Genomic DNA, 21334 nt, shown 5'->3' on the forward strand with positions numbered 1-21334 from the left:
ACCTCTCATAATTAAATCGTTCTCAACTGCCGACTCATCCTGAACTTTAAAATAACTTATCATATCTCCTGATAGTACAAGGATGACCTGAACAAAGAAAACTATGTGCTTTTTGATCTTATTTAATTCAACGTCTTTTTCCATTTCTAGAAGCCAAATATCTTCACGAAGATCGGTTTGTTCACCTGCAATAAATTAACATCAAGCGTAGTGAACGCTACTTCACAGTCCTCCTCATGACTCTCTTCCTCATTTGCTACAGGTCGGGACATGCAATATGCGTGTATATTGGCCTTCCCCTGTACATATTCTATCTGGTACTGGAAAGACTGCAACCTCGAAGCTAACCTAGCAAGGTGTGCTGACATAGAACGTCCTCCACCTGGAGCCATCACGAAAACAAGAGGTTTATGGTCAGTTTTAATGGTGAATTTGGTTCCCCATAAAAAAGTCCTAAAATGTTCAGCACCCCAAACACAAGCAAGTAGTTCTTTTTCTATAACAGAATAGTGCTTCTCTGCGCCCCTTAATGCTCTGGAGGCATACGCTACTATCCACTCTTTTCCATTGTCCCTCTGTAATAGTACACCACTCAAACCAGTATTGCTTGCATCCACCATGATAATGCAACTTTCCCCACACACAAATGGTTTTAAACATGGAGCACTGACTATGAAGTTCTTCAAATTTTCAAAAGCGCAAGACATATCATCAGACCAAGAGAATTTAGCATTTTTCTTGAGAAGGCATCTGAAAGAATCTACTTTGGATGAGAAGGCATCTGAAAGAATCTACTTTGGATGAATATTTAGGTATGAATTTTGCATAGAACCCAATTAGACCAAGAAAAGCTACTAACTGCTCTTTGGAAGAGGGAACGAGGGCATTGATAATGCTTTGAACATGTTTACGTTTGGGTTTGATGCCCATTCCACTGATAGTATGCCCAAGATATTCTACTTCCAGCGCCTTGATTTTGCATTTATCAAGATGAAGAGTGAGACCTTTTTCACACAAGGCAGCTATAACACTTCGTAAGTCGTAATCATGTTCCTCATTGTTCTTGCAATACACCAGAATATCATCCTGGAATGCAATGGCACCATTTAAAACCTCCAAAGTGTCTTTCATTAGTCTCTGAAAAACAGAAGCAGCACCGACGAGGCCAAAAGGCATACAGCAATACCTAAAAAGACCTTCTGGGGTGATAAAAGCAGTTCAGTTCTTTGATTCCTCAGCAAGCACGCACTGGCCAGATTGATGCATGAGAATACTTGCGCACCGGCAAAGGTTGATACCTTCTCATGCAAATTTGCCCGGGGTGAGCATCAACCAAGATGGCACTATTTAAACTGCGTAAATCCACACATAGCCTGAGTTCGCCTGAAGATTTATCGAAATAACGATGGGAGAAACCCATGGAGATGACTCAATGGGTTCAATAATGGGTTTTTCCACAAGTCTTTAACCATGTCCTTTAACTTTTTCCTGTAGGAATGAGGTACATTTCTTGCTTTGTGACAGACAAGTACAGCGTGATCATGTAACTTAATGGCATGCTCAAAACCTTGGTACTTTTCTAATTTCCAGCTAAATACACTGGGCAATTCTTCAATGCAGCTTGTGTTGATCAGTAGCATTAACAGGAGGATCAGCTCTGGGATCAAGTCTAATGCCAAACTGCCCTTGATGTTGCCATCCCAAAAGTGACTGTCCTGATTTTGCACATAAGTTTTACTAAATGTGTGACGACCAGAGAAGACTAAATGAGTCAGAAAAAAACTACGATATAAATGTTGTGTCCTGTGTAACCACCAGGTGACACATCAGGAGGAAGAAGAGATCTGTTAGGCCACTTGTCATAAAAAATATCTGAAGAAATAATGGTGTACCATGCACAAGAATCTACCAAAAATCTTAGTTTGACATCATCTACAGAAATGAAACATGAAGGAAATTTGCTGAAATCTTCATCTCCACAAACATTAATAATAGTGTTAATTTAATTTTCATAGTTGTCATAATAAATATCACAATCCTCTGAATTTTTTATGTAAGTCACTCTTTTGGGAACTGATTAACAACATTTTCCAAAATGACCTTTCTTATTGCATTTCAAACACATTGCAGGACAAACTTCAGAATTAGCTAAATGTTCATTGCTCCCACATCTGTAGCAAAGTAATTGGGAATTTCATCTTTCATATTTTGTGCCCCTAAATGTATTGTCGAATTTTGTAGTGTTATCATTTCTTTGAGGAAATGATTTCTTTTGTTTATCTGTTTCCTTAGCAATGTTGAATACGTCGTCTTTATCATTACCTCTAATCTCTTTAACAAACTTTTCAGAATGTTCTATACATTTGGCAATGTCAATGGCAGCATTCAAAGACAAATCAGAAGTAGTCCATAACCTCTCTTGAACCTTTTTGTTATTTGTTCTCATTAAAATTTGGTCTCTGAGAACTTGTTCATACGATACATGCTCAAAATCACATGAAACAGCCAGAGACCTAAGTGCTGATACGAAATCCTCAATGGACTCATCAGATTGTTGTTTACGTGAATAAAAAAATTAATCCTTCCATTACAAAATGTTCTTTTTGCCAAACTGAAAATGGAGTTGTGAAGAAGCCTATGGAAAAACATTGATTCTTCCAGGATTGGATAACGCAGGTAATGTTTTGAATTCCTTTACTCCAATACCTCCTAAACAATGTTTTAATAATGAAAGTTTTCTTTCAGGTTCACAATCTGCTACCTCCAATACTTCCACATGAGCTAAAAAACACTGGTTCCCACGCTTCCCATGCCATGGGAGGTTCACCTGCAGAAGTACGAAAGGAGGGAGGTGGAAGAATCCCTGACATGGCTATGTTGAAAAAAATAACAAAACTTAAGTAACAACAATCAGTAATATAAACAATACTTCCTAGTGGAGTAAGATTAGTGCGATAAACAAAATAACAAGTAACTAATTATGTATATATAATGACCAAATGACTTGAGGCAATTGAAATAATATTAAAAGGGTGTGCGCGTGTCACCGATGAATAAGAATGAACCATTGAAGACACGCGAGATGCGTATTTGAAACATGCAGCAAAAGTATATAGTCTAAAATGTACCATGGGAGACACGAGGTGTGCATATCACCGAAGAATTCCTTTAAAACGTGCAATAAAAGAATAGTAGTTTAATTGTACCTTTGAAAATATGCGGTGTGCGTTATCACCATAAGACGAACAGTGCAAGTATCCTTGTTGTCTGCTGGATAAGCTGGTTAAACAAAATGGCAGCACGAAGGGTGAAAGTACACGTAAACGTGACCTTACGTGTCTTGCGTGGAGATGAGCAGAGTGGCGTTCCCTAGGTATCCGGTTGTTAGGATACGAAAAGAATGCGGGTTGTCAAGGAGTTTTGTGAATTCCAGTTGACTGAGCAGGTAAGGAAACGGCCCACAAACACAAATGATGCAAACTCCAAAGCAAATCTTCGCAGGGAGTAAGGCGAGCCTAAAATCCTCGAGTTCCTTAGTGAAACGGTGCACACAGAAAACGTGCGATACAAAAAATGACTAATCCTCTGATGGAAATGATGAAAAAAACCAAAAAGAACAAGAGAAAGTCAGCAAGGTACAAAACGGCACACAATCAGGCTTGCAGTAAATCCACAGCCCAAACAGCGACGCTTTGGAAATAAATTGTTCTTGTAGGTGCCTCAAGTAATACCAATAAGGTTCCTCCAAAACAGGGAAATTCACACAAAAGAAAATTTAAAAATTGAAGTAAGGGCAATGAATCGGTGCCCGCTCGTCACCAGTGTTAGAAAGTATCCAATTACGATAATCATCAGGCAGAGAGAAAAGTACAATCGTAGGTTACAAGTTGAATCCACCAACTGTAAACTCTTGTACATCCCAACCTTCCCATTTAATCGAAACATAACATCTTTACTCAGAGCGAGAAAGTAAAGTCCACATTTGTAAAGCGCACAATCACCCGTAAGAGTCTCTAGGCGCTGGGGGCCGTCGGGGAGATTAAGCGAGCTATTGCCCAGAGTCACATGGTGCTGGGCTAACCTGCCGCCGGAGCCGGGGATCGAACCGTGGTCCCCAGATTCCAGCGTCAGTCGCCCTGGCCGCGGCGCCACACCTCTCCCATCACGAGCTGTGACAAGAATGCCACGCTCGTGACAGCCACGCTCCATGCACACGACAAACTCCTCCTTGTACAGGGCCCAGGTAGTCCAAGATACCTCAATCAGGCATGCAAAGAAAGCATGGTTGTTGCCAAGGGCAATAAGGACATAGCCAATTATAAATGATTAAACAGAGAACTCTGTATCTCCTGCCCCACTTTACCAGCAGAGCAGCCAAATCAAATAGTCTGTCTGGTAAATCTGCGTGACACCAGCAAGTACATAATGACTGTGAGATAAGCACCAAAACGACAGGAGTGTAAACAGATGGAAAAAAACTCAGTTGGGGCATTTCTTGAAGGCAAGCAGAGATTGAGAATTAGTAGACAAATTACCAGTTTGATTTTTTTAACAAAAGGAATACAAAAATTATAATTGTCGTCTCCACACAGATGTCATCTTGGCCAAATTATTCTAGCAGTACACATGAATTAAGACCAAAATACCTGTTTGTCCACAGGAAAACATTACTATTGTAGTCATTATTTATTAAACGTTTTGGAGTTCCCAGTGAAAATGCAAGGTCAGACTGCTGCACGTCATCCTGAGAGTTCTATTAGTAGTAGGTAATGTAACAGTTGCTACATTCCTAAATAGAATTGTCATAATATAGTTAGAACATAAGTTTTGTCCCTTAGCAGTGGCTTAGGCTTCTTCAAGGCTATATGTGGACAAATGCAGTTCTGTCCTGTATTCTCAGGGGTCCAAACTGGGTCCTAGTCATCTCACACACACCCTATTCTCTGTTGCTCAGCCACTTACACGTGCATGCAGACACATAAATGACAGTGAATGCTGTATTTCTTGCACTGCCTACCACCAGATAAATGCTACATTAATACTTTTCAAATGTACACTGGTGAAAACAAAGTTGTGTTCCACAATTAAGCAATTTTGACTTAGAAGTCCTGCTGATGGAGTGTGAAGAGACAATCCTATGCTGGACTGCAGATTTAAATAAATATAATGATTTTGAGCTGAAACCTGGTTACTAAGGGCCTGATTCTGATGCCGTTAGGAAAGCATTCCTACCTAGGGCCTGATTCTGATGTGGTTAGGAAGGCCTCCTAATGGCATTTGCTCCTTCCAAATCGGATTGGGAACGTGTCTTTCTGACCCAGGGCCCAATCTTGATGCGGATAGGAACATATGCACCCATTGAAGTCAATGGGAGTCCAACCAATTCGTATCTGGAAGCATCCGGATGCATCGTACTCCGTCTGTCAGACTCTCCCGATCCGAGTGGGTCGGAAACCATTTCGAAACCGATTCGGTCGGGAAGCTTTCCAACCTGCATCAGAAACAGGCCCCTAGTAGTGAAAAAGCACCAAAATCAAGGTTTGTTGTCATTTACAACCTATTAACCCCTTCCGTGCGGCCGCGATTCCCCCCGTGTGCGGCAGCCGCACGAACAGGGCGGGGCCGTGACGAACCCCAGCCGTCATCAGCACACGAGCACCGTGGAGCGTGACGGCTGGGGTTCGTCACCAGCATGGAAGGGGTTAAATCCGAGCTATTTGAAGTACCCAAATCACCTTGCAAGTATCTACACACAAGCCAAGCAGACAAGTTTAACAAGCATTTACAATGCAATGGTTTCACCTTTGGAAAAGTTAGAGCTATTGGCATTGTAAATGACAAAATTTGTATTTATGTGTTGGTTTTGAAAACAGATAAATAAATGGCATTGTCATTTACATTGCCATTAGCTTAATCTCTCGCAAATGTGAGACCTATTGTACCCTACGGACTAGCTCAGCAGACAGCAATTACTACCACACACACACACACAGAGCCACACACACACACACCCAAAGCCAGCCACACACACCCAGAGCCAGCCACACACACCCACCCAGAGCCAGCCACACACACCCACCCAGAGCCAGCCACACACACCCACCCAGAGCCAGCCACACACACCCACCCAGAGCCAGCCACACACACCCACCCAGAGCCACACACACACACACCCACCCAGAGCCACACACACACACACCCACCCAGAGCTACACACACACACACCCAGAGCTACACACACACACACACACCCAGAGCCACACACACACACACACACATCCAGAGCCACACACACACACCCAGAGCCACACACACACACACACCCAGAGCCACACACACACCCAGAGCCACACACACACACACCCAGAGCCACACACACACACACCCAGAACCACACACACACACACACAGAGCCACACACACACAGAGCCACACGCACACAGAGCCACACGCACACAGAGCCACACACACACAGAGCCACACACACACAGAGCCACACACACACAGAGCCACACACACACAGAGCCACACACACACACACACCCAGAGCCACACACACACACACCCAGAGCCACACACACACACCCAGAGCCACACACACACACACCCAGAGCCACACACACACACACACACACACCCAGAGCCACACACACACACACACACACCCAGAGCCACACACACACACACACACCCAGAGCCACACACACACACCCAGAGCCACACACACACTAACATTTAAATGTTATTCTACACTCTGGAGGAAATTTACACTCATAGATGAATGTATAACCAAATGTAGTACATTTACTTCCAAGTTTAAAAGTAAATTTACACATATAGACTTACTCACTCGTAAGTTTACCTTTGTGGTAATCTCCTAGAGTCAGAAACTCTGGTTGAAATGCATGGCTCCTGTAATATTTAATATGGATATGTCTATCCTGCCTCGAATATGCGCTCTGCCTGACCTCAGAACTTCTACAGAGAAAAGGTGGTCTCGAAAGTAAAGTAGACAAAAAGTGGGGAGTGAGAGTGACAAAGGTCTAAGGAGGGATTAGGTAAAAAGAAATCAGAGTAGGGAGAAAGGGACAGCCAAAAAGGAAATGATACAATGATGGAGGCGCGGAGACTGAAGCCGAGAACATACATGATGCCGTGATTATAGGGAACGTGAACTAGAACCCTAAAATAATTCATCATTATGAGTCCAATGACATCAATCTTGCCCGGTACATACCTCGAAGACTTTGAAGGCTCTGGAGAGGCCGCCCTTCTTTCCCAACCTCGGGGTGATGTGTAGACTCAGGTGTGTGCTCCCCTCTGCTTCTCCATCGCACGTAGGTGCCCCCCAGCTCCGTGGCTCCTCCACGGCGGAGGAGCTTGTAGACGCCTTTTCTCTGCGCGCATCCTCGATGAGGCTTTGCCTCCGGGTCCCTGGGTGCAGTTCATCCTGGGGTCCTCGTGTTTCCTGCTTCACCTGCACATCATCTTTGATGGTCTGACTCTGGACCCCCGAGGACTGAGGGACACCGGTCTCTGCCTTCATCTCCAGGGTGTACAAGGACAAGATGACGGCTGGCTTACCGATAGGATATTAGGTGGAATACCTGCCCCTCCCTAGGCTGGTGGAACATCAAATGGTGTGACTTAAAGAGGCTGAGACAGCAGAGCGTACCGGGTTCCAATCAGGGTGGCTCCAGGTACACAGGGCCACGGTCACGACCACTGTGTCTGTTCTTCTTAGAGGCGCAGAAGGGGATCTGCAAACTCTTTTGGGTGAAATTGGCGGGGGCACTCACCGAACACGACGGATAGGATTTTTCGACAAATGCTTGATGGGGATTCAGTGTGGATGGGAAGGAGATGGTTATGGGCCTCTTGGATGAGCGGGGCGGGAGATTCAGAAAACTATTCTAGTGAAGAAAAGTGTAGTGCCCTGCTCGGAGGGTGTTATCGGGGCGAAGGTCACTGAATTATAATAATAACGTCCGCGGAGTGGCAACACAAACTTCCTGCCGGAGAATGCGCCATCAAACTCTTTGGACGGGGCTCATCAATGTTTTTCTAAATGTTCTAAATGGGAGGTGAGTAACCAAACTAGATTGAGAGGGTAGTGGAAAAGATTCCTCTGGGGGTCCGACTCAACTCTCCGAACGGGCAGGGAAAAGGCAAACTTATGAGAGGGACGAGATACTTCCGAAAAAGACAGCAATCGCTCTTCTCCTCAGCGGGCAGGAGGGTATATCCCCAACTACCGACCTGACGGGGACGGCGCCACTGCGGGGGCTTCAGTGAGCTTTTCTGAGGTGGAGTCAGTGATGCATGCTGGGGGTGGATGCAGACTTGTATCACTGAGTTCTCCTCGGGGATGGGAGAGGGGGCTATTCTCCGAGGCCGCGGGGTAGGACCGATCCAGTCCGGTGGATATCGACGGACTCTGCTCAGTCGGTGATGATCTAACGCTAGAAACCCCACAAGGACCCCTGGAGCCGAAGGAAAGACCGGGCAAGGACCGGACCAGAGATGCAGACATGAGAGATTTTAAGGAGCCGCCCACCCACGGAAAAGATGGAAATGCTTGACGTGCATCCACGCAGGGCACGAGCCCAGTGCATATTCATGTCCACGGACGTCAGTCCTTGCTAGGGGAGTACATTGTTTTTGGAAGCGTGCATCATTCGTTTGTCATAAAGAAAATGTCCGATTGTGTTTAAGGTAGAAGCACCTGCAGTCCCTCCCACGCATGTCCACTCACTTCTACTCGCCTTGAACTTTCTTCCGGTGCTGGTCGCGCTTATTCCTCCCCCTCTCCTCCCCACCCCCTCGTGCGCCTGTCTGTCTACGCCCACACCGAATAGATAGCGCAAGTTGGATTCAGTCAGGCTTGGCTATTTCAGTGACTGGACAACGATTTTTTGTATGTGGAGTTAGATAAAAACAAATGTTTAACCGCATGCGTGTGGGCGGAATTCCGCTCGTACGCTGAGATTTTTAAAAGCGCACTTTACGTGACGAGCTGGGCTCGTCATCAGCGTGCGAGGAGGCTACCTCATGACGAGCCCAGCTCGTCATCAGCGTGGAAGGGGTTAAAAAACAACCCTCGTTTCATTATAACCGTCGAAGTAGAACATAGCACTGACAAAAACAATAGCATACTTATTTGAAAATCAAAAACAAATTTTAAACGACAGATTTCTGAGACATACTTTGTTTAAAACGACGCAATTGAACAATTCTGAGGCACATACAAACACCACACAGTGGTCTTTCAATCCCGTTCTTGGCAACGAACCGGATATGGAGATACCATAGAAAAGTCTAATTCTAGTAGAAAATAGCTAAATACTATTTACTGTTTATAGCAAATGTGCAGTCGTTCGAGTACAAACAAATAATATTCTAGTCTTAATGGACACACTTTAAGATTAGCGACGCGATTTGCCATGTTTCGCCGCCGCCGGCATTATTTGAAGGCGAAGCATCATTTACAATGGAATAAGGATTTTTTTTTATTTTTTTATTTAAGAGGTTTTATATAGCGCTGGCTGGACCCAGGAGTATCAGAGCGCTTTACAAGGTGTTTCCATACAGGTACAGTGTGTATAAGCACAGACAATGGAATAATAAAAGAGCAAGTCCACATAGGATACATGACATCTAGATAAAAAAGTAAAAACAATTGCTAGACACTATGAGTCATACAAAATAGCGGTCACAGTTTGGCGGGATGCCTCACTTAGGTATACAAAAAACATGCAAGAGAACTGACGGTCATGAGGAGGGGAGGTAAGGTGATCAGATAGAAGGAAAGGGAGTTGGCCAGGCGGGTGGTCACAAGTCATATGCAGAGCAGATAGGTGGGGTAATGCAGAGGGGCGAGGCTACCAGGGAGGGATTAGAAACCCCAGTATTTATTAAGGAGAAGAAGTTTGAGTTCTTTTTTAAAGCTGGGGTAGGACTGGTTACAGCGGAGGTCTTTAGGGAGGGCATTCCAAATAAGTGGGGCATTGCCTGAAAAGGAGAGTGACTGAGTGGAATTCTTTTTCTGAAGGGGGGGATAAGTAGGAGGGTGTTGGAGCTTCTCAGTGATCGCGTGCAGCCTGGTTTGGTCAGTTTATTGGAGAGGTATGTCGGTGTGTTTTGGTGGAGGATTTTGTGCGAATGCAGGCGGTTTTATATGTGGATCTACCTTCAATGGGGAGCCATTTAAGGGATTTAAGGGCGGGAGAGATGTGGTCAAATCGTTTACAGTCCGTGATAAGCCTAGCCGCGAGGTTGAGCACAGATTTAAGAGGTGCCAGGTGGGTTTTGGGAATTCCGGTGAGGATGGCATTGCCGTAATCAATGTGCGATAGAGCAAGCGATTGGACTGCCAGTTTAAAGTCATCAATTGGGATGAAGGGCTTAATTTTCTTAAGGTTACGGAGGGTAAGGAGGGCTCCTTTGGCAGAGTTGTTGATGTGAACGTTGAGAGTTAGGCGGTTGTCAAGGGAGATGCCCAAGGATTTGACTGAGGTGGCTAGGGACAGGGAGCAGTTGAGGGCGTTCAGGTCTGTGATCCACTTTTGAATGGGGAGCTGGTTGTTTTTTGGGGAGAAAAGAATAATTTCGTTTTTTTTGGGGTTAAGTTTGAGATGGTTCGAGTGGAACCAGGCTTGAATTTTGATGAGGGTGTTGTTGAGGTGGAGGATGTCAGCATGGGTTTTTATCTTATGGTAGAGTTGTGTATCGTCAGCGTAGAGGTGATAGTTAATCCCTGCTTGTTTGAGAATGAGGGTGAGAGGTTCCATGAAGAGGTTAAAGAGAGAGGGAGATAGTATGGATCCTTGTGGAACTCCTAGAGAGATGGGGGAGGGGTTCGAAAGGCAATTGTGGATTTTAATTTGCTGAGCGCGGTGCTGCAGGTATGAGACAAACCAATTAGGAGTCATGCCATTAAGGCCGAATCGTTCTTTAAGGACTTTGAGAAGAACAGAGTGGTTAACGGTATTGAACGCTGCGGAGAGATCGAGGAGGATCAGTAGGCTAGATTCGCCATTGTCGAGGGAGTGGTGAATGTCATCTATAATGTTAAGCATGGCGGTTTCGGTGCTGCAGCCTTTCCTGAAGCCAGATTGAAGAGGGTCAAGTAAGTTAAAAAGTTCAGTGTGTCTGTCAAGCTGAAAAAGGACACATTTTTCAAGGGCTTTCGAGAGGAGGGGCAAGTTGGAGATAGGACGGAGGTTGTTGAGGTCATTAGGGTCAGCCGTAGGGTTTTTAGGAATGGGGTGATTTGTCCCAGTTGAAGGGAGGTGGGGACACAGCCGGTGGCTAGGGAGGTGTTAATGATCGAGGTCCAGGCAGGTGTGATGATATGTTTGAGGTTTTGGACAAGTTTAGAAGGGAGGGGGTCTTTAGTGTGGGAGGAGGGTTTAAGTTTTGCAATGATGTCAATGACATCTCTTTCAGTGACTGGCTGGAAATTATGCCAAGCGACGTTATTTTTAGGGTGAGTGTTGGGGGGATTAGAATCTTGGAGGGTGGAGGGAAAGGGGGGGGGGAAGTGAGATCAGTATTATGGAGGGTCGTGGAGGGGGTGGGTGGGAGTGGGCAGGAAGCAGGTGCGGTAGGGGGGATGTGTAGTATGGAGGTAGGGGTCAGAGTCGGCAGGAAGGATTGCTCTATTTTTGTAATTTTTTCAGAGAAAAGGAGGGCTATTTCTTCGCATCTGGTCGTCGAGGCCATAAGTACAGGCGGAGCGGCTGAGGTTTGATTGCGAACAATGTTGAACAGTTCTCTGGGTCTGTTTTTGGCGTGGTCAAGTTGTGTTCTGAAAAAGGATGCTTTTAGTTTAAGGATGTGTTTTTTGTAAGAGGATCTTGCAAGTCTGAGGCGAGGTAGGTGCAAGGGGGAAGGGTGCAGTCTCCATGTTCTTTCCGTCTGTCTCAGTGAGCGTCTTTCATTGTTAAGCTCCGTATTAAACCATGATTTGGAAGGGACGGTTCTTTGGTTTTTGAGCTTAAGCGGGGCCAGGAGGTCTAGGGTTTCAGTAACTGCTTTGTTGTAGTGTTCTGTAAGCTCATTTGCGTTAAGTGAGGGCGGAATGGCGAGAAGTTGGGCATGGAGCTGGGATTCCAGTACATCCGGGGGGATATTATTCAAATTTCTGGTCAGTTTCGAGGGTTTAGTGGTTTTCGTGGGCGGGGGAGTGGCAGAGACCGCTATAGAGAACAGTATGAGATGGTGGTTGGACCAGTCGATGGGAACAATGTTGGATAGGAGGGCTAGATCTTTGCTAGTAATTATTGCATCTAGGATAGCTCCTTTGGAATGGGTCGGGGAGTGACAGAGTTGCTCTAGGTCATTGATCTCGAGAAGGTTGGAAAGGAGGGTGATAGAGGGATCGCTGCGCTCATTCCAGTGGAGGTTAAAGTCTCCCAGGAAAATGTTGAGGGAATTCGAAAGTGAGGATTGTGTAAGAATGTTGGATAGTTCATCAACGAAGGGATGAGTATTGCCGGGAGGGTTATATATGTTGTGAAGGCGAATGGGTTGGGAGCCGTGAATTTTGAGTTCAGCTTCAAGGTATTCAAGGGTGGAGTAATTAGTATTATTGACAAGGGAAATTTGTAGTTCCTCTTTGAAGATGATGGCAACACCACCGCCAATTCGGATGGGCCGGTCTTTCCTGAGAATAGGATGCAACTATATGAGGAAATTTGTAAATATAAAGAGGATGATTGTGGCAGAATGTATGAGAAGTGGAGAGGCAAACTAGGTCTAACAGGAAATGAGGCAGAGAAGTCATTAAAACTGTCAAATTCGGTGCTAAGAGTGGCAAATCTACAATCTCAACAATATAAGACTTTGTTTGAACTTTACTACACTCCTCATAGAATAGCGCAGAGGGGGGAACAAATGGGGGCATCTGTCCAAGATGCCAATCCACGCAAGCAGACACAATTAATATGTTTGCATCATGCCCCTCTCTAGATGTGTATAAAAAAATCTTTAGAACAATTTTTTGCTGATTCTCTGGGGATTCATTTAATTTTGACTGATGAAGTTATGATTTTGGGTGTAGTGAGGGAGGGTGTAGAAGTTCTCCACTATGAGTTTCTGTATTTAGCTATGACCCTCAGTAGACTATGCATAGCCACACTTTGGAAGGATCCCAACCCCCCAACGCTACAGCAATGGATCTCTCGGGTATTGGCCATATATATCTTAGAAATGGCCCTATATGAAAAAAGGGGGAGGGAAAAAAAAAAAAAAAAAAGAAGTTGGACGGAGGATATGGGCCCCAATAATTGAATGGAAACGGAGGCTGGGTGAGATATAAGTTGAAATAGGGGGAAAGTTTAACGCAATTAAGATTGTATTATATTTCTTGATGATGGCTTTCTATTGTTTTTGGGATGAATTTTTCCTTTCTTATGATTCACTTTTCCCAGACCATAGCTCTTTATGTTTTTGAAAAATGCTTTATTTATTTGTTCTGAACCCGAAGATAATGCTTTCTGAACTGTAAGGTACTTTTGTTTCTCTGGCAATGTCTTATGAATTTGTAACTCTGATGTTGATGAAATAAAAAAAATTTTATAAAAAAGGAAAAAAAAAAAATAAGGATGCAACAACGTGCATTCATGTGTATTAATGATTACCCGACTCACCCGCTTAAAGAACTAAATTAAATACAGATATTGGCAATATATGATATTATGTTATTTTCTTTAATCGGATTTGCCATTAAGAAAACAAATGAAATGAAAATACCATGGACGGGGGCGCCGGAGGGGGGAGCGGAACACGGGAGGTGCTGGAGGACACCGAGGCTCATGGCGTTCGGGCACAGAGGGGGAGACCACACCTCCAGCATCATGGAGACATCCTTGTGGGCTGCCAAAGCCAAACAAGAGAAAAGGGTCCGAGCTGCGGAGCTTCCCAAGTAAGCTACTGCCCGGTCGCCATCTTCGGAGGAATGAAAAAAAAAAAACCTTGGAGAAAAAAAAACACCCGCCCACCGCCGCAATGACGTTCTACAAGGGGCGGAGAGGGGAGAAAAAAAAAAAAATAAATAAAATCGCCGGAACGCCCACGAATCGCCTCGCACAATGACGGACAGATCTCTCTTCCAATGGCTAGCCTCCATTTATGGAGCTAGCCAATGGAAGAAAGAGGCGGGACTAAACAACATACTGTTCTCAAAAGGTTTCGCCTGCGCGAACGCTGCTGCGCAGCGGCTCGCCAGGCGAAACCTAAAAAGGGGCTTTCCATAATCATTACTACTTCAGGTCCTGTATAATATGTTCTTGTTGTATGAATAATGTCCTTCACACGATTCAGCCAACTTAGTGCTGGTATGTGCCGCAGCATTGTATCTTAAATGTATTATCAAAGCACAGATTTAATTGGTAAAAAATACATTTAAGTATTTTGTTGATTTTAGAGCCAAAGAAAGCTTCACTAGCTGTAGCTCTATTTGTTTATGCTAATAATATTCGGATTTGTTTTATTATTGAATTTTAAAAATATTTAAACTTCTTTTTGTACCTTTTATTCTCATATTCTAACTATCAAATTTCGAATCAGTGTTATGTTTTATGGACAGGAATTCTAATAAATGTACTATTTATTTCAAATTTTAAAGAAGGTTTTGAATATGCATGCATTGGGCCAACTTCAGTGCTGCATCAGTTCAAAATGTTGACAGCCATCACTGATAGGGTTGCCACCTACCCACTCTGTATTTTTAGGTCCATGCCAGTTAAAGAAAAAACCCACTGGGAATAAAACAGTAAAATCCAGTATTTTCCCCTTTTGAAATACAAAACACATAAATAAATGTCTTAAAAATCTGAAAGTTATCCAAATGATTATTAAAGCAAACAGAGTGACAGTTGGCATGTCACAAAAGAATACTGAGCATTTTATACATGTTATTTCTCAGCCACCAGTTTGTGATTCTTCCAGAATAGCAAAAAACAAAATAATGGCAAGTATTTTTTGCGAAAAGGTGTCACCCCTAATCGGTGATTATACTATTTGAAAAGAGGCGGCAAATAGGGCAAAAAGACTTAAGCCAAGAACTAAACTAACACTTTTATTTTAAACACAACTACGATCAAGTCGATAGGAACCATGGGGCAGGGGAGGACGGGGGTAATTATCCCACAGGGTTTCGGAGTGTGGGAGCGCAATGGACAATATCTACTCAGACTTTGAAGTGGAAACTGAACATTAAAGAGTGGAAGGCAGAACATGCTATGTTTCTCAATCCAACAGAGTAAGGAAGGCACAAGATTCTATTTAATGTTAGAGATACTGCTGGATCAGCTAGCTTCATAAACATAATGATTTTAGGAGAGGCTGAACACTCCAATGAACACAATTAAGTAATGAACAACAACAAAGAGTTTTGGGACCCCTGCTTAGGTAACAGGTTTTCAAAGAGACGCTTCTGCAAAGTGCAGCATGATTTCCGACAGTAATGTTCCGTCACTGTGTTCGATCTTTATTAACTCTAGAAACATTCCAATCAGAAAATTACAACTTTAAATCTTATGACTACGCATATGTATGAATAGTGACTGCTTGCTTTAAGGTCTCATATGTGTAGTTATTAAACTCAGTTTACTACCCATAATTGAAGAACTGCTCCCAAAGCACTGAACGTTGAGGTTGAAGTGAAGACAGAAGGATGTAACCTATGATTCTCTGAACTGCACTAAGTGTAAACAGAAATCCTGACCTCCAATCCCCGGCTTCCCCACTTGACCAAGTTTTGTGATCCATGGCCCATCACTTTACTTCATTATGTATCATTTTCGTTAACCATCTAGTTTGAGAGCACACTGAAGTAATTCAGTACAGGATCTGCGCTCCACAAAAACATCACATATACGATTAATATAAAAGAATGATGCTTCACATATAATAACAATATAAGCTTTACAAACATAGTACGTGACAAAAATACAAACTTTAGGTTCTTGGTGGGCAGGATCGTAAGAAACTAACGTTTGAAGTTTATATTAATTTCAATAAATGTCACTTAATTCAGAACTATAATTGTATGTCCTCAATTTACACAATGAGGAATGTTGAAAAGTACATTTTATCATAATAAAGTCTTCATCATAACTTTTCAAAACATGTGTTTCCCATTCTGCTTTGGCTCTTCTCCAAGCCAAAATCCAAGCCGTGTCCCTCAGGACACGGCTCTTCCCAATGTTGTTCGTGTACAGCCAAGAAATTTAGCACCTCCCACGCACTTGACTACAGAGTCAGCTAACGATAACTTTAGAGTAACAAAATAAGCTAAAGATGCAGATAAACTTAAATGGCAAAACGCACTGCTGGTACTCCAAAAAACACCCTGAGCTAACTGCCTCTGACTCCTGTCATTAGTCTTCTAATTCAAGCGTGCAACGCCCATAGGGCTAAAAGGACTACAGCAAACCATAATAGCAATAGTTAACTTATATCTGAAAACCTACGCCAGCCTTCAATAACATCCTGAGTTACTTCAGGATGTTAGCGCATGGACGCCTCAGGGCAGCTGTAGCGCTCAACAAAACCCCATTTCATTTCATTTCATTTTCTTCAGGTGCCTGGGAATGCACCCTGCATTCAGACAACTCATTCTCACCCTTCACTTTCACACTGATCCCCATGCACTCACAGTGACCACACTGCACTTATGCCATTCATCGTGAACTCACACCGTTCTCCCTCCACTTATCCTGCGGTCGCAGGAGCACACCGCTCACTTTGCACTCACAATGCACTTGCGCAGTTCACCCTGTACCTCATGTAAATGTAAATGTAGTATACTTGTAAAGCGCACAGCTGCCCCAGCAACGGGGCGCCCCGGCGCTGTATAACTCTGGGGAACCCGTCCTGGCTTTCCCTGTGGGATGGTCCCTTGCTGGGAGTCCCCAAGGTGGAGCCAGGCATCCCCGGAATTGGTGGGCCGTTGTGGAGATTAGGCAAGCTAATGCCCAGAGTTGCCGAGTGGAACCCCTGATTAGAGTAAGCACTGAAGCGAGAATCATCGAGTCCGCTGACCAAGGTCCACGACCCTGCCGCGTCGGGAATTGAACCCTGGTCCCAGGCTGACTTCTGCTCTCAGGCCTGCCGCCTCTAACCAGTGAGCCACACTACTACTACTACTCATCCTGCAGTCACACGAGCACAATGCTCACCCTGCACTCTTGTGACACTTTACTCACCTGTCCCCCTCACTGCTCAATCTACAATCTCACCCAAACAAGCCCATTACTAACCATACATTAATTCGTCCCACTCTGCACCCAAATTCATATGGTCACCTCACTCACCCTGCAGTCACTCCTCTCACCCTGTTGCACCGCTCACTCACATGGGCACTCCTGTCACCCACACAGTGCAGAGGGTTAACGTGCCATCTACGAAGAAAGTGTACCATGCAGATCACAGAACTGAGTGCAAGTAAACTACGAGTAGCGGTATAAAAAAATTAATTGTTCGTAAGAAAGGGACTATAGAGAGATGAGGTGCATTGTAGGAGACTGGTAGTTAGGGAATTCATAGAGGAGGCAATTGCAGACATGCCAACCCTCCCGATTCAGGCGTGAGACTACCGATTTCAAGGCTAGTCTCCCGCCTCCCGATTCCTCGGGGTTCAGCTGACAGGGCTTGGTATTGTGTAACGTGCTAATTCGTCCAGCAATAGTCCGAGTGGTGATGCAGGGGCTCTAGAAGGGGTGAAAAACCAACAAAGCGTCATTAACAAGGGAATAGTCTTTTAAAGACCTGTAAAGTATTTGGGGGGGGGGGGGTGTGGCTGTGTGTGTGCCCGGGCTGCCACACAGGGGGTTCGCGGGGGGGGGGGGGGGGGGGGGGGGGTAAATGCACTGCTAGCAACCTGCCAGGCCATGCACATGTGCATCACCCTCTCTCTGCCTGCCATTGCGCTCCATGCTTCGGAAAGGTAAGAAAAAAACGTGCATTTGCGGTTCAAATGTCCAATCCTGCAGCAGCACACTTCCAAAGCCCATACATGCCAGTAACCCGATTCAATGCCCCATTCTCCCGATTATTATTTTTTTTTATCTCCCACTTTGCTATCTTGAAATGTTGGCATGTATGCAATTGGGAAGGGGCGCCAAAAAAGATTGATGCGCCGTGCGTGACCAGTGTTAGTGCCAGCCCTGGATGGGAGTCTTACCCCCCGCCTCGAAGTTCGGGTCCAGTAGCGCCCCTGTTCTAACTGCCACACGTAACAGATCGCACAATGTACCTGAGATCAGGACTCCCCTGCATGAGCCCCTTAACAAATATTTTCATCTCCCGCGCTCCGCTCTCCATGTTTGAACACACCTCCACAACGTTAAAAACATGGAACTGCGCAGGCGCACGGCGCGTCACTACTTGCTCGTTGCCACGCGTGCGCAGTAGGGGCCACGGAGCTCTTGCACTAAGCTAGGTAATGGGGGTAACTACAGTCTACGTAAAGAAGTCACTGTATGGCGGGCTCCGTTTTTCTTGGTGTTGGAGAGGCTCTCCGTTATCGAGCGAATTCACCCCTCTTTCTTTTAGATGTCACACACTGACTTCGTGAACACCAAACGATATAAAACTGGCTCTCCTTTCGTTTTAGTATGAACTACCCTTGTTAAAGGAAAGACCCTTAGCATCCATATAGGTCATGTGACACTTCAAGCTCACTTCCTAGATTTCGGCGTTGTGGTTACAGTCTACATGTGTGATTAGGTCTGGCTTGAATGTGCACCGGCCGCATGAACTTTTAACATTCGCCAATATTATTCTACAGTGCTTTGCCTCCACACAAATACGCATCGATTCCAGTGCTATTTACTTGTAATGCTTCACATTATCGTGAGATGCAGATAGCAGCGCAGTCAGAGGGAGTTCCGGGCCCCTGTGAGCTGCAGAGGCAGACAGTAGCACTGTCAGAGTAGCAGAAGTCTGGGCTGCAGAGGCAGATAGCAGTACTGGCATTGGGAGTAGCAGGAGTCAGTGGGCAGTAGCAGTGCAGCGACTCACCTGAGAAACATTTGTACTGGAAATGTGGGTGGTGCTTAACTTGGCCATTAATGTACAGGCATCAACATCGCTTTAAGGAAAACTGCATGATGATTTAGGATGCAGGCACACAGGCTTCTCGCAGTCGTCAACGCCTCTTGAAGAAAATATGACTTGTAAGGTGCAGGTGCACAGGTCTCTGTCATCAAAATAGCCTGAAAAAAAGATGCATATCAATGCAGGAACCGTGCCTCGCGCAGTCACCAGCATCACTAAAAGATGCATGGCTGAGTGGAGTTTAGGCACTTCTGCTTCACAAAGTCATCAGTGCCATATGGAGGAAAGAATTGCAATACAGCGACATCATTTCCTCAAGAAAGGAAGGTGCATACCAATGCCCGGTTACTCACCGGTAATATCCATTACTCCGAGTCCTGGTCTCCCCGTCCCATTCCTGATACGTGAGCAGCTAGTCTGCTCCACAGAAACCCCTACCCAGCTGCGCTGTTTGCACTTCCCCCTATGATGATGTCACCATCACGTGACTATATAGGGGGAAGTGCCACAAACAACATCCTGAAAATACCAAAGATACCCAGAATGAAAAACACAGACAATCACCCAAACAAAAAAACCCAAACCAGGGAGGGAGGGAAGGGCTCAGGAATGGGACGGGGAGACCAGGACTCGGAGTAATGGATATTACCGGTGAGTAACCGGGCATTACCTCCTCATCCTGTCTCCCCGTCCCATTCCTGATACGTGAGCCCATACCCAAGCACACGGTGATTGGCAGAAAAAAACAGACCACACAGGTTTGAGAAAACAAACAGGTCCATTTAATCCATGGAAAACAGTACATTTCAAACATCATGCACCGCAGAAAGGACACGAGCCCCAAAAGCAGCAGAGGCCGCCATCCCCAACTGAAGCCGGTAATGGGAAACAAAAGTATGGGGAGAAGCCCACGTGGCAGCATTGCAAATGTCCCTCAAGGAGGCCCCCTTGAACATGGCCCAGGAGGACGAAACGCTCCGGGTCGACCGACCCTGAACAGAGGAAGGCAGAGGACAGCTGGCAGAGTCGTAAGAGGAAACCACAGCACCCCGGACCCACCGAGACAAAGTGGACAAGGAAGGACGCAGCCCCAGCCCCGAGAGGCCATAGGTGACAAAGAGGGAATCAACCTTCCTGAAAGCAGCCGTACGCTCCAAGTAGATGCGGAGAGCCCTCAACACATCCAAAGAATGAAGGAGCACCTCCTCAGGAGAGGCAGGGGCCGGAAAAAACACAGGGAGAACAATATCCTCCTGACAGTGAAAGGAAGACACCACCTTAGGGAGAAAGAACTGACTCGGACGGAGAATCACCTTATCCTCGCAAAAACGCAAGAAAGGCGGGGAGGCCATCAGCGCCCCGATCTCACCAACCCGTCTGCCAGAAGTAATGGCCACCAGGAAAATAACCTTAGCAGAAAGGAACTTCAGGGCCACGGAGTCCAAAGGCTCGAAAGGAGGACCCGTCAAAGCCCGCAGAACCAGGGGAAGATCCCAAGGAGGCACAGGAGAACGGGAGACAGGACGCTGAAGCAAGAAACTCCGCAGAAGGCGAGCCACCAACGGGGAGACAGAGGCAACTGAAGAACCCCGAAAGGCAAGTACGGCAGCCCACTGAGCCCGCAGGGAAGAAACAGCAAGACCCAGGAGAAACCCATCCCGTAGGAAGTCCAAGACCCTCACAGCGTCACAGGAGGCAGAAGAGAGACCCTTCCCAAGGCACCAAGAAGAGAAATTCTTCCAGTGACGGGCATACGACTTCAAAGTGGAAGGACGCCGAGAAAGCTGAAGACAATGGGCAACCTCAACCGAGCACCCGAGATCCAGCAAACTCAACCTCTCAAGTGCCAAACCCCCAGCCGGAGGCGGCGCAGAGAGGCAAGGCTCAGAAGAGGAACCCTCAGAGGGGAGGGACACAGGGGAAACCGCCAATGAGGGCGAACAGAAAAGGTCAACAGAAGGGGGAACCAAGACCGCCGAGACCACTCCGGAACAACCAGGAGAACCTCCGCCCGATCCCAACGAATCATCCGGAGGACCCTCGGAATTAAGGCAAACGGAGGGAAGGCAAACAGCAGACCCTCCGACCAAGGAATCGAGAAAGCATCGGTGGCCCACGCCATCGGAGAGGGAACGATGCTGCAAAACCGAGGAAGAAGGGCGGACTCCTCCGAGGCAAAAAGATCCAGCCAAGGAAGGCCGAATCGGAGGACAATCAGATCGAACAGACCCGGAGACAGACAGAGGGACACTGAGGACGGGAACACCCG

General features: G+C 45.7%; 1 protein-coding gene across 1 annotated transcript in view; it reads right to left on the reverse strand.

Annotated features, from left to right (window-relative positions):
* HIRIP3 (HIRA interacting protein 3) overlaps positions 1–18414 on the reverse strand; it is a 175686-nt gene extending 157272 nt beyond the window's left edge. Inside the window, exon 1 of the mRNA XM_078652422.1 lies at positions 18263–18414. Within this exon, the coding sequence (XP_078508548.1) occupies positions 18263–18330 (68 nt within the window). The 5' untranslated portion in view covers positions 18331–18414. The remainder of the gene's footprint in view (positions 1–18262) is intronic.
* Positions 18415–21334: the final 2920 nt, after the last annotated feature.

This window comes from Lissotriton helveticus, chromosome 7 (genome assembly GCF_964261635.1).
Source record: "Lissotriton helveticus chromosome 7, aLisHel1.1, whole genome shotgun sequence".
Taxonomy (NCBI): Eukaryota; Metazoa; Chordata; class Amphibia; order Caudata; family Salamandridae; genus Lissotriton; species Lissotriton helveticus.